This window comes from Lactuca virosa, chromosome 9, assembly GCF_052849685.1.
Source record: "Lactuca virosa cultivar CGN04683 chromosome 9, Lactuca_virosa_CGN04683_v6, whole genome shotgun sequence".
NCBI lineage: Eukaryota > Viridiplantae > Streptophyta > Magnoliopsida > Asterales > Asteraceae > Lactuca > Lactuca virosa.
This window is the reverse complement of record NC_136434.1, coordinates 121,008,410-121,021,774: the sequence shown is the minus strand read 5'-3', so window position 1 is coordinate 121,021,774 and position 13,365 is coordinate 121,008,410. Positions and strand designations below refer to the sequence as shown.

Genomic DNA, 13,365 nt, shown 5'->3' with positions numbered 1-13,365 from the left:
GAAATCGGGAAACAAATGCTGGACAATAAGCAAGACCATGTTCCATGTATTTGTCTGGCTGATATCTAGAACAGAGGATTATATGATCACTTATCTAAAATGGCGCTTCATAGTTCAACAGAGTTTAAAGAGCTACGATTGCTGATCGGTTCCTGAAGTCATACTTGCAACTATAGTTATTAGACTTATCCAAGTGGGAGACTATTGGATATAGTGTCTAAGTCCATAACTATATTTGGTATGTACTTGACCCGACCCCGCATGGTCCATTTGGGTTGCACTTCACCCGAACAATTTATGGATAATCGTTTGAGAATAGTATAAGTTATGATTTATTAATATATTATAAGTCCTAATATATTAATATAAAATCATATTATTTAATTAGTATTGATCTATAATTAATCTAGAATTAATTTAGAGATCAAAAGTATGACTAATTAAATATGGGCTCTTGTATTTATATAGTGTGTGCTAATGCTTATTTGGAATGGGCTAGGCTTGCATGGAAAGTCCATGGATACTCCATGGAGCTTTAACCCATGGATCTCATGGAAATGAAAATACATAGGTATTAGGGTTTACATGAATGTAACCCTAATCCACCACACTATATAAAGGAGGCTTTGGTTCTTGAAATCACACGAGTTGTGGTGAGTAAAGTAAGAGGGCCGATTTCAAGAAAGGTGATTACTATTCTCTCAAAATTCCAAGTTTGTGCTGATTTGTGATTTCCATTTGAGGCATCCACACTATTGGTGCTAGGCTCTAAAACTCCAAGCAATCAACTACAACTACAAGGTAAGTAATTCTACTAGCTTTATTTGATTCAAGTTCCCCATGCCATGCTAGATAGGATAAGAACCTTGGAAAAATAATTATTTGCATGTATCTTAGTCAAACATAGATCCAAGGTTTCTAGGGTTGCATGTACACCATAGGAGTGTTAGAATGCTCAAAACCCATCAGAATGGATTAAGGATTATGGTATGGGACCCAGTTGCTAATTGGGTACATTGGTTGGTAGTGACAACTCGGGAAGCTGACGTGGCAGCAGCTAAGGAATTCATGCGGGAAGCTTCTGCAGTGCGAGGTGAGTCTTCTCACCATACCAATGGGTCTAAGGCACCAAGGCCGACCCATTTTATGTTATGTGGTATACTATCTATAGTAGAGATATGTGGTATGATAGTTAGATTTATGCTAAGTAGTATGCTAGTGATTATATGTATGTGATATGCTAGTTGTCTTTGTGATACTTGCATGGAAGACCACAGGAGGAGCCCGTGGCAATTGGATATAAGACCATGTGGGGTAGCCCATGACATTCCTAGGTAAAGACCATGTGGAGTAGCCCATGACATGTTGGATGTAAGACCATGTGGGGCAGCCCATGGCATTCCTAGGTAAAGACCATGTGGGGTAGTCCATGTCACAATGGTATAAGACCCTGGGGGAGCCCACGACATCCTTACAGGTTTATGTATGCATGGCTTATGTGGTATGTGTAACTTTATAGCTAATATGATATGTGTTATGTGGATTGTGTGGGGTATGCTCTGGGAAACTCACTAAGCTTCGTGCTTACAGGTTTGTTTATGGTTTCAGGTATCATCATTTTGGGAAAAGAAGGGCTTGGATTGATCGCAGTGCACATACCTATGATTTCCGCAGTGAATGATTTTGGGATAAACTCTGATAAATGTTTTACTTAAGGATTATTTGAAATGTTTGAAATAAATGGTATCAATGTTTTAGCTATACTAAAAATGAAATTTTTACCCTTGATTTCTGGGTCGTTACACCGATCGCGCACGACTCATGTTTGTCGGTCACAACTCTGTCTTCTGTAACATCCCAAATTTCGAGTCCAAAAATTTCATTTTAATTAACGGATTATAAAACATTCATAAGAAAACTGCGTAACAATATATCATTTTGTGAATCAATGTATCATGTCTGAAAACCCAAAACATATAATAGCAACATGTCAGAGTACAATCCCAGAATATCTCAAGTGCGAAAATCAATGCGTGTGTGTATGATGTGCCGCTACCGCGCCAACTCTTTCCCCTTCGCTGAAGAGGTACCTGAAACCAAAACTGTAAACTGTAAGCACGAAGCTTAGTGAGTTCCCCCATCGTACCGCATACCATACAATCACATAACATACATATACTGTCAGGCATATTTGGGTACCCGACCTACCCCTTCGGTGCTCTCGACCGGATACCGCCTAGCATATCCGGGTGCTGGCCTCCCCTTCGGTCCTCTCGACCGGATACTGCCTAGCATATCTGGGTGCTGGCCTCCCCTTCGGTCCTCTCGACCGGATACTGGGGACTATTTCACCCCACCACTACTACCACATAACATGTAACACATAATCATATTCCATCTAGCATGACTGGGTATGACTACCCCCTTCGGCCCTATCGACCGGGAATATTGGGGACTATCTCCCCTACTGCTAACATCATATCATACTAGCATATAACATAACAGGTTGTAGCAAACCTAGACGAATATCACAAAGACAATCATTAATCATACAACTCCTACTGGTGGGCCGGCATTGTGGCCGTAGACCCACCGCTACTAGAAGGTAACTCACCTCAAACGAGTAGCTGTTGATAATCTGTGCGGGGAATCCCTGACTGCTGCTGCTCCGGAAATCCTCCGGCTATAATTCCCACAAAACACTTAATCAGAATCTGATATCTACCCCCTTAGGGTGAAATGACTATTTTATCCCAGACCAAGTCCCAGTCAAAGTCAAAGTCAACTTCCAGTTGACCCGACTCGCCGAGTTGGGTCGTCAACTCGTCGAGTCCCTATTTCTTTAACTGTCCTCATCCACGTCCCTACTCGTCGAGTTTAGCAACGACTCAATGAGTTCTCCTTCTAACACAACCTCGGATGAACCTTCTTCCGACTCGTCGAGCGGTATGAACACTCGTCGAGTCCATCTTCATCCTAAGAACACGTCCTGTCCTCAACTCGCCGAGTTGTATGAACAACTCGTCGAGTTCATCTTCAAGAGTTAGGAGATTGCCTTAGACTCGCCGAGTTTGCTCGTGCACTCGTCGAGTCCTATGAACTCCAGGACTATGGCTTATCCCAATACGTTTGGGTCACTCCCTTGGACCCTCTAAAACCTTTCTTTCACTCAACTGGTTCCCATGAACCATAACAGAAAAAGGGGAGTCTAACCTTGGACTCGCCGAGTCCCAAGAACGACTCGCCGAGTCGATGCAGTCCAGGTCTTATTTCTTCGATTTCTGGAGTGCAAATCTTGTCCAAATGATAGATCTAGGTCCCTAAACTCAATCTAGCACGTAAAGTTACAAACTTTACGTGCATGCATGGGACTTTGAGCCTAAAATGCCCAAAAAGAAGCTCTTAAGATGCATGGGACCTTCCATGGGTGCAAAAGCAACCCCTAACTGCCTTGTGACCCTTCCATGGACCTAGATCCGAAGCCTCAACCCCCAACCATGCTTGCAATCATGGTTGGCTACCAAGAATGACTTATAAAAGCCCTAAATCTCCCCAAAAAGGGATCTAACAAAAGAACAAGCAAGGTATAAACTTTATACCTTCTGAGAACAGCAAATGATGCACCAAACTCGAATCCTTCAGTCTCCTCTTGATCCTTCTATGCTCTTCCTTCTTCCTTGTGATCAAAATCCACCAAAATCACTCAAAAGCCTTGAATCTTGCACCAAAACACTTAGGGTTTGCTAGGGAGGGTTTCTGGGAGTAATAGGGACGAGTGGGGGCTGAATGAGATGATTAAATAGGGTGCAAACCCTCATATTAGGGTTTTTGTCCAGACATAGCCTACTCGTCGAGTCCAGGATCCGACTCGACGAGTCCCATACTTAAACCCCGCGTTCTATCCCGCTTCTACTCGGCGAGTTGGGCCATCAACTCGCCGAGTCCTAGGCCAAAAATGTAAAATTACATAAATAAAATACATACCAGGAACCAGGTGCTACATCTTCATTCTTGGTGAAGTTTCCCGGTCGTTCACGACTTTAAAGGCAGCATCGAGTGGTGGAACGACAACGTTTGTCGATGAGGCAGCAGGCGGAACCGGGCTGTCGGACTCGGTGATGCAAATGGTGGCTGAGGAGGGCTTCTATGATGGTGGCGGCTGCAGTTGCTTGTGTTAGGGTTAGGGTTAGACGGGTGGTGATGGCTATATACCCCCGTCCCATTTCATCTTTTGCCATAATGACGCTTCCAGTCCCTCCTTTCCATTTTTCTTTAAAACTCAGTCCATATTTTACCTTTTAAACCCCATCTTCTGAAATCCCTTACAAATAAAGTCTGAAATTTACCAATCAGCCCCTCTTTTACATATTGTTCTCAAATGAAGCCCATATGTTACCATTCAGCCCTTAAGCTTCCAAAATCTCTTCAATTTGAGTCCCAATAATTCACCAATTAGTCCCTTATCTTCATAAATATTTACGAAACTAATCCGAAACTTACACTTTAACCCCCGACTTCTAAAATTGTAACCTTTGGCTCCCGAAAACCAACACCCCACTAAAAATTATGGATTTTAGGGCTACTATTCATATTAATTTAATCTATTTATTTATTTACTAAATGAGGTGTTACACCTACTTATAGAGTAATTTGCCAAACAAAGCTTTAGTTGGTGTGGTGATTCATACCTCTCCCAACGAATTGGCTTCATATTGTTCCATTTCACCTTCGGATCATGGGTTGAGTACTAAAACTACAATTTGTCTTCATTGTCACCCTCACTATCACTCAGCTTCTCCTGTGGTGCTTCATCTTCCGAGATTCCTTCAAAATCATTAAGGTTTATCTCAGTTATGGTGCATTCGTCAAGCACTTCGTCTGTGAGAGTGTTTAGGAACTCATTTTTGCATCGACTTCTTTGTTTCTATTTGAAAACTCATCCAATTCCACGTCAATGGTATCCAAGTCATTTACTGTCTCCATTATCACTACAAAACAAAAATTAATCAAATATTATAAGGGAAACAAGATACTGGAGGACCACGTGGATTTTCTTACCTTTGATTTTTTTGAGGTAGGGTTTTGCTTCGATGGAGGGTAAGAAAGGGTTTTTACAGAGGAGTGGATGACGGGGAGGTTAATGGAGGGTGATAAGGGTGAGTCGGCTGGTAACCTGTCCTTTTTCATAAGTGAAAATTAATTTAGGACTAAATCATAAACTGGGGGAAATTTTTGGGACTTTTCCGTAGATTTCCCTTATAAAAACTAGGGAACTAATTGAGAATTAACTAAGTTGGAAAAAAAACTATGACATAAAGTTTTATCAATTAACAGTTATAAGAAAACTAATATAAAAAAGGATGTAATAATCCTCAGATTAATTAATATTTGATCAAACATTGTTGAATCGATTTAATCAAACAAAAAATGAGCCATTGCCAAGTTTAGAATGAAAGAAACTAACCGAAGTCAATTCGGTTTTAGGTTTTTAGTTCAATTTGAAATGTTATATTCTACCTTTTGTTTTTTTAATTGAAGTAATTGCTTTCAAGTTGAATAGAAAAGTTGAGTCGATTAGTCAATTATATTAAACATTTTTATTTGAAAAATAGTATATTATCTAAAATCTAAAATATAAATTTTAGTAAAGGAGGACAATCCATCCATTAAATTTTATTAATAAAAATAATTAAAACAATTGTATGCTCATGACTCTTTACCTATGAAAAAGAAAGGGCCCCTAAGACATCCATACGAGCCAAGACAACCTAAACATATCATAAATCCAAAAGAAATGAGGCCATAAGAGGCTTTGAGTCCTGATACAATAACTTGAAAAACGTTAACAACAAAATGTAGGAACAAACAAACCCGTAAACCGAGGTTCAAGGTTGGTACTCATTGGTGACATCTTCATTCTATATATGAAGGTTCTAAATGACCTTTGCTTTATCGACATTCGGGGAGGGCTTGAAAGTCAGACCGACGAATCACGAACGGACATCATCAATAATGGTTATGACCGTTGTTTAATAAGACCTTCTCTTATTCTTGAAGATTTGTTGTTTCTTTCGATCCATAGGTTATAGACAATTCATGTAAAGCACTAATATGCAAATAACAGACCAAATGATTCTTAACTTTTATGGCTCGTTTGAAAATGTTGATGATCCATAGGTAGTAGATGGTTCTTGCAAGCACTAAGATTCATTTTGTTTTTCATGCCATGCCAACCATATGAGGGCTAGGAATATTTAACAAAAAGATGGTTAAGAGAACAAAGGAATAGATTACAAAAACTATATATGGGATTTTGATGGGGTTCCCAAATACAAATCTTATCATAGGTTTTGAGGCGGTCATTAAGGACCACCCATAAGATGAACAGATGATAGGGAGTGTTTTGAGAGAACTACACAAGATGATGCCAATAGACAACATGTTCCTCGGGGTAGATACTAAGCGAGACAACCCTAACAAAGAATGGAAAGGAAACACCCCCCTTATTTATCTAATGAAGTTTATCAATAATAGAAGGAGAAACAATGAGAGGTGTGTGATCACTAAGTGCAACATGGGTGTCACACAAGAGGTTAACCCAAGTACTACTGCAGACAAGGTATTTGACTGTAGCATCAAGGGGGAAACTCGTTTGATTGGCAATACATGGAGTCAAAAACCGAGAAAGAGGACCGACACGATGCGTCGATGCTAGTTGTCATTCTAAGTAGAGACATAGTTGTCATCATGGGAGACAATGAAGTCTCTAATCTTATTATGCATAACAAGGATATTCCCCCACCCCCTACCGGTACCACTATTAATTGGGACATCCCATAAGTTACAATCGGTAAGTTTGTAAGAGAATATTCATTTGATCCAAACAGAATCGTTAGGATCATCCAGGTATATGAGTCCATAAACACAATATTCCATGTAGCCAAGTCTTTTAAGCCAAGCCCGCTTTGGGTCTTAAGGAGAATCATAGGTCTTAAGGAGACACATACTTTTCCAAAAGATTCACTTAAATTTACAAGGGAAAATGACTTATGTGGGTAATTAACTATTTACTTTGTATTCAGTTGGTCACTTTTCTTTTTTTTTGTATCTGATTTACCATTAAACTTATTGTAGGTGTTCACAGAAACCATTGAAACCGGCTATTGAAGGTTTCCGGCAACTTCTTATCTCCGGCGACTCTCCGGTCGTCTTCTCTGGCGAGCCTTCGGCAAAAATGATTTACCATTAAAATTATCAGCAAAACAAAGGGTAATTTTGGAGATTCCGTTACACTGCCAGGGTTGCGTTCGGAAGATTCATAAGGATTTGGTGACTGTGAAAGGGGCAACTGATATGAAGATGTTGGCGGAGGTTCTGAAGCAGAGACTGAAGAGGGTGGTGGAGATAGTTCCTGCGAAGAAAGATGGCGGTGATGAGAAGAAAGGGAAGGGTGGCGGTGGTAACGACGGAGAGGAGAAAGGCGGTGGCGGTGGTCAGAAGAAGGGGAAGAAAGGTGGTGGCGGAGATGACGGAGACGGAAACGACGAATCTAGGGTTGCCATCGTCTTCAATTTTGGGCATAGCAGGCATTGGGCGTTGGAACTCACGAGCTTGCATTCCTTTTTTCCCTTTTGCTTCAACCACCATTAATCTCTTTCCTTGATTCTGCTGCTGCTTCCTTTGAATTTGCGATGAACAAAACAAGTGTCTGATTAAGTTGGAATCATCGATGGTAAATCATTTTTGTCGGAGGCTCGCCGGAGAAGACGACCGGAGAGTCGCCGGAGATAAGAAGTTGTCGGAAACCTTCAATAGCCGGTTTCAATGGTTTCTGTGAACATCTACAATAAGTTTAATGGTAAACCAGATAAAGAAAAAAAGAAAAGTGACCAACTGAATACAAAGGAAATAGTTAATTACCCACATAAGTCATTTTCCCAATTTACAATCACAAATGTGGCTCTAACTTTACCAATCAAAATTTGAAGTTGTTTTCTAAGTTTGTTTTACAGTACAAAATTTCAAAACAAATAAACTGAAGTCCAGAAACCAAAATACGAAATTAAGTTATGAAGTGTAGGTTAATAGAAGTATTTATGGGCGATTGCTCTTATTAAATAACTAAAGTTCTAAAATATTAATTAAAAAGTATATTTATTAATATTTTTATAAGTATTGGTTAAAAAAAGAAGAATGTCAAAAGATAGGTTGTTCCGTGGCTGTCGCCGTATATGTTGAAGATGCTTTTCTCTTGCCGTCTCGTCTTTCATACACGGTCTCCTCTGCCCGCTTCACTATTTCAATCCCATTGATCGACCATCCTTTTCAATATCTGTAATTTAATTCCACTTCTTAATCTCAAATCGCAACAAAGAACCCTAGACTTCTCCCTTCTCCTAATAATCATCAAACAATTCATCATTATTCAAACCGTTTGACTTTTTTTTTCCATATATCATCGCAATCATGTCCTTTTCGGTGTAAATTTCTTCAGTATTTCGATCAATTTGAGAAATTTGTAGCTCTAAGATCGTTGAACTCGTCAAGGAAGAAAATATTAAATTTGAGGATTAGGGTTTTATACAGCGATTGATGGAAACAGTGGGTGGGGGTGTTGGTGTTGGTGTTGCCACAGCGAATTCTGATAGCTATACTGGGAATAATTCAAATTCGGTCTCATCAAATCCTTCATCTCCGGCGACTAGGGGCGCTGGTGGTAGCATCAGTTCTTCCCGAAGGTCGACGTCGTCTTCTGCGTTTCCTATAGTCCGCTTCTTACAAGCTCCTGTGACTACTTTATTTGAATATTCGGGTTTTCTACGACCTAGGTCAAGCAACGATAATCATGAATCCGAGAGCTTGATTCCACACCATCATAATCATAGTTCGAGTGATTCCAGTACGGCTTCTAGTAGCGATGGTAGTAATAATGAAGGGGAGGTTTCAATTCGGATAATGGGTGACGGAGAGCAAGAAGAGGGACATGGTGACGACGGTGGAGAATCCGCTGTCATAGGCGGAGATGGTGGGGGTAGAGAGAGGGAGATGGCCGATTCTAGTGATGTGGATGTCAGGAGTGGAGCTAATGGGAGTAATAGTAACAGTGATTCATCAAATCAACAAAGGTATGACTTGCAGCAAGTTTCGAGGTGGATTGAGCAGATTCTTCCGTTCTCCTTACTCTTAATTGTCGTGTTCATTCGTCAACACTTGCAAGGTACTCAAAGCTGAAACTAACCCTATACTTTCTACTTTGAATATCTGCTCTTTTCCAAATACCATTGCTGATTACTCATTCATGATTGATTTTAGGTTTCTTTGTAACAATCTATGTAACTGCTTTCATGTACAAGTCAAATGACATTCTTCGAAAGCAAACAGCTTTAAAGGTATGAATACCACTAATACTAAATGATTATAAGTTTATAACACACCCATTAAGCTTAATAATTGATAAATTTCACAGGGGGAGAGAAAACTTTCTGTTCTCATAGGCTATAGTATAATCTTCACACTTCATGTAATTGGAGTATACTGGTGGTATCAAAACGATGATCTTAGTTCCCCATTGTTAATGGTTCCCCCAAAAGCAATCCCACCATTCTGGCATGCCATTTTCATAATAATCGTAAATGGTATGAAATTTATTGCATTATTGCATCTTTAATAAAGATTTTATGATATGTCATATGAAAATTCATCGTCTTTAGATACAATGGTACGACAAGCAGCAATGACTTTAAAGTTAGTACTTCTTATGTACTATAAAAATGGCAGGGGTCATAATTTTCGTAGACAGGTGATTTAATTTAACTTAATTTACGTGTTTCAATTTCAAACTTTCTAATGGCATTTTTGGTATTTTAGGGTCAAATGTTGACTTTGGTCGAATATGCCCTTCTGTTATACCGTGCGTTTTTACCTGCTCCAGTTTGGTACAGATTCTTTCTGAACAAAGAATACGGGAGCTTGTTTTCTTCTTTGATCACAGGGCTATATTTGACTTTTAAGCTTACATCAATAGTGGAGAAGGTATTATTGGCAATAATTATCAATCATCTGTCTTTTAGTGAAAATGGGTATTATTAATGTATTTCCTGTTTTGCCCCTGTAGGTTGGTTCCTTCTATGCTGCAATGAAGGCTTTATCACGAAAAGAAATGCATTATGGATCATATGCAACATCAGAACAGGTATTACATCACAAAATCATTCATTTATTAAATTAAAAATAGAAAAGTATGTTTTTTGTTTTGATATTTTTAAGGTTTCTTACTAGGTAAGTGAGGCAGGAGACATGTGTGCTATTTGCCAAGAAAAAATGCAAGCTCCAATATTGCTGTGTTGTAACCACATCTTCTGTGAAGATTGTGTTTCAGAATGGTTAGATATACCTTTTTCTATATAAATACATACATACATATATACATACATACATGCATACATACATACATACATACATAGATGTTGATGAGTTTTGATGTGTGTAGGTTTGAAAGAGAGAGAACGTGTCCTTTATGCAGAGCTTTAGTAAGACCAGCTGATATACGATCATTTGGTGATGGATCAACGAGTCTTTTCTTTCGATTATTTTAAATGTTGTTCATCAACACACAAAATGTTCTGAAATCGGTTTCTTGGTAATTCTTTTGGGGAATTCTTTTTTCTTTTAAAGTTGTACAGATGAGGGTTTTAATGTTATTTACTGAAAAATATATGTTGTGATGGGATAATATGCAAGGGGATTCTTTAAGGCCCTTTTACTTGCATTTTGTTAATATTTTGTATCTTGGAATACCTTTTGTTTGTATTTCATAAGTACAATAGGTAATTAGGTATTATACTACAATACCAATAACAATACCCATAGGTTTTTTCCATAGATGAACTCTTACATAAGAAAAAGAAATACGAGTTTGTCTAGTATGATTTCTTGCATATTAAGCATATCATACCACAATGAAGAAAAAAAGAAAAAAAAAAGTGGTTGGTTAATGGTTAAAGGTAAAATAATGAGCAATCTATGAATACACAAATAATGGAAGCATATAATACTAGCAATACTATATGGACCATATACTATAAAATATAAGTTGAAAGTAAAGATGGAACAAGGGCCGGGTGGCAAACACAAATAATGATAAAGATTCTATTACATAGACTACAATCATAGTGCCAAACTAACTTGATAGACAACAAAGATTTCAATAATATTGTTTGTACTTCATCATCAAATTTAATGTCAAAGATTTTAATCAAATTTAATGTCAAAGATTTTAATAACATTGTTTGTACTTCATCATCAAATTTAATATTTTAATAACATTGTTTGTACTTCATCATCAAATGCACTTCATACATTCTTATATCTTTATATTGATTAAAAAAAAAAAAAAACCTTATTCTTAGACAACTAAGTCAATCCAACATATCTCAATCTTGTTAATTCATATTCTCATTATTGTAATGAAAAAAATAATCCCCTACCTTTTTGTTTCTACTCATATAATAATGACATGTGAAATCTATTAATTCATTCTTTTAATCAGTTCTCTTGATTTTGACACTTGTTTTGAACTAGTGAATAAGAAGATGAGTATGAACAAAAGATAGGAAGATATTTGATTTCTCGTTTGTAATTTGATAGTATGGTTCATGGAGCTTTTTCTTGTACATGTAAATGTGTAATCCTTAATAAGCCGTAAGCATCTTCCAAAATCCATAATTGTAGCTGTCAAACTTGTCAAACATGTTAATCTCAACTTTCCCTTCCGTGATCATACTGATCATAACTTTAATGGGTTAATGACCTAGGAGGGTAATAAGGTTTTAACTTTGTCCACATTAGGTCCTTAAGGTTTTTTTATGTGAATATTACACCAACATGGTTGTTATAACCGTTTAAAAAGGGTAATAAGGTTTTAATTTTGTCCACATTAGGTCCTTAAGATCTTTTTTTTTGTACATATTACAACAACATGGTTGTTATAACCGTTTAAAGAGGGGTAATATGGTTTTAATTTTGTCCACATTAGGTCCCTATTTTTAATATTTTTATCATTTCATTTAACTCTTTTACAATTTATATTAGTATCTAGTTAGATGACTTCATCATTTCATCTTCTCATTTTAGTCGCCCATTCGCCACAACCACGGTTTCAATTGAAAAGTTACATAACAATCTTTTTGTCATTTTTACAAAAAAAAAAAGAAAAACTAATAATAATCAAAGTCTTAATGATTAAGGCTATGTTTGGCGCGCCACAGCTAGCTGATAAACTAATTTATTTTTCGATCTTTTTTTTTAAGTTGTTATGTTTGGCAAGCCAAAAAGTAGCTTATAAGCTAGTGTTTTAAAAAGCTATTTAGACTAGTTTATTTTTTTTATTTATTATTATTATTATTATTATTATTATTATTATTATTATTTGTAAAAATGACAAAAAATTGTTATGTAACCTTTCAATTGAAATTGTGGTTGTGGTGAATGGGTAACTACAAGGAAATGATGAAATGATGATAGTAATATAAATTGTAAAAGAGTTAAATGAAATGATAAAAATATTAAAAATAGGGACCTAATGTGGACAAAATTAAAACCTTATTACCTCCTCTTTAAACGGTTATAACAACCATATTAGTGTAATATGTACAAAAAAAACCTTAAGGACCTAATGTGGACAAAATTAAAACTTTATTACCCTTTTTAAACGGTTATAACAACCATGTTGGTATAATATTCACAAAAAAAACTTTAATGACCTAATATAGACAAAATTAAAACCTTATTACCCTCCTAGGTCATTAACCCTAACTTTAATATCAATTGTTAGCATTAAAATTGGCACATACATACACAAATTAAGATGTGAGGAAATTAAGGAACGCAAGTTAGTGTGATTCACATGATTAGGCGATTGTGTTACGTCTATAACTAGGGGATGCACACCCCACACGTTGTTGTGGAAAGTTTATCTATATAACAAAGTTTTTTTTGGTTTGAGAAGACGAATATGTAAAATAAATATATATGTTTTTACAACCCTACATGCATGAAAACGAATTTATAAAAAAAAATTGAAAAAATGTTACCACTAACCAACGAAAACTAAGAAATTCATGGTTTTCGGGCAGAACCCTATGGATTATATTGGCAAATATTAGTTTACTTTAGCAAATCATATGACTGTAGAAAAAGCTTCTTATTTTTAAGAATTGAAAATATCTTTTTTCTATTTAATATATTTGTTTGGTGTGTTCCTCATAGAAAGTTGTAAAAAAGATGTAAAAAGTTGTGCAAAAAATATAAAAGATAAGTTTTAAAAACATAAAATTCAAAGTTGTAAAAAATGAGAAAATTTGTAAA

The 13,365-nt window shown here is 36.7% G+C and overlaps 1 protein-coding gene across 1 annotated transcript; it reads left to right on the top strand.

The window, feature by feature from the left end:
- The first annotated feature begins 8,197 nt into the window (after positions 1–8,197).
- Positions 8,198–10,796, top strand: LOC145137586 (uncharacterized). Its single transcript, XM_079071714.1, has 8 exons — positions 8,198–9,217; positions 9,313–9,389; positions 9,467–9,635; positions 9,711–9,799; positions 9,868–10,032; positions 10,115–10,192; positions 10,279–10,382; positions 10,490–10,796. The coding sequence occupies exons 1-8, from the start codon at positions 8,593–8,595 to the stop codon at positions 10,593–10,595; spliced, it is 1,413 nt and encodes a 470-aa protein (XP_078927840.1). The 5' UTR covers positions 8,198–8,592; the 3' UTR covers positions 10,596–10,796.
- Positions 10,797–13,365: the final 2,569 nt, after the last annotated feature.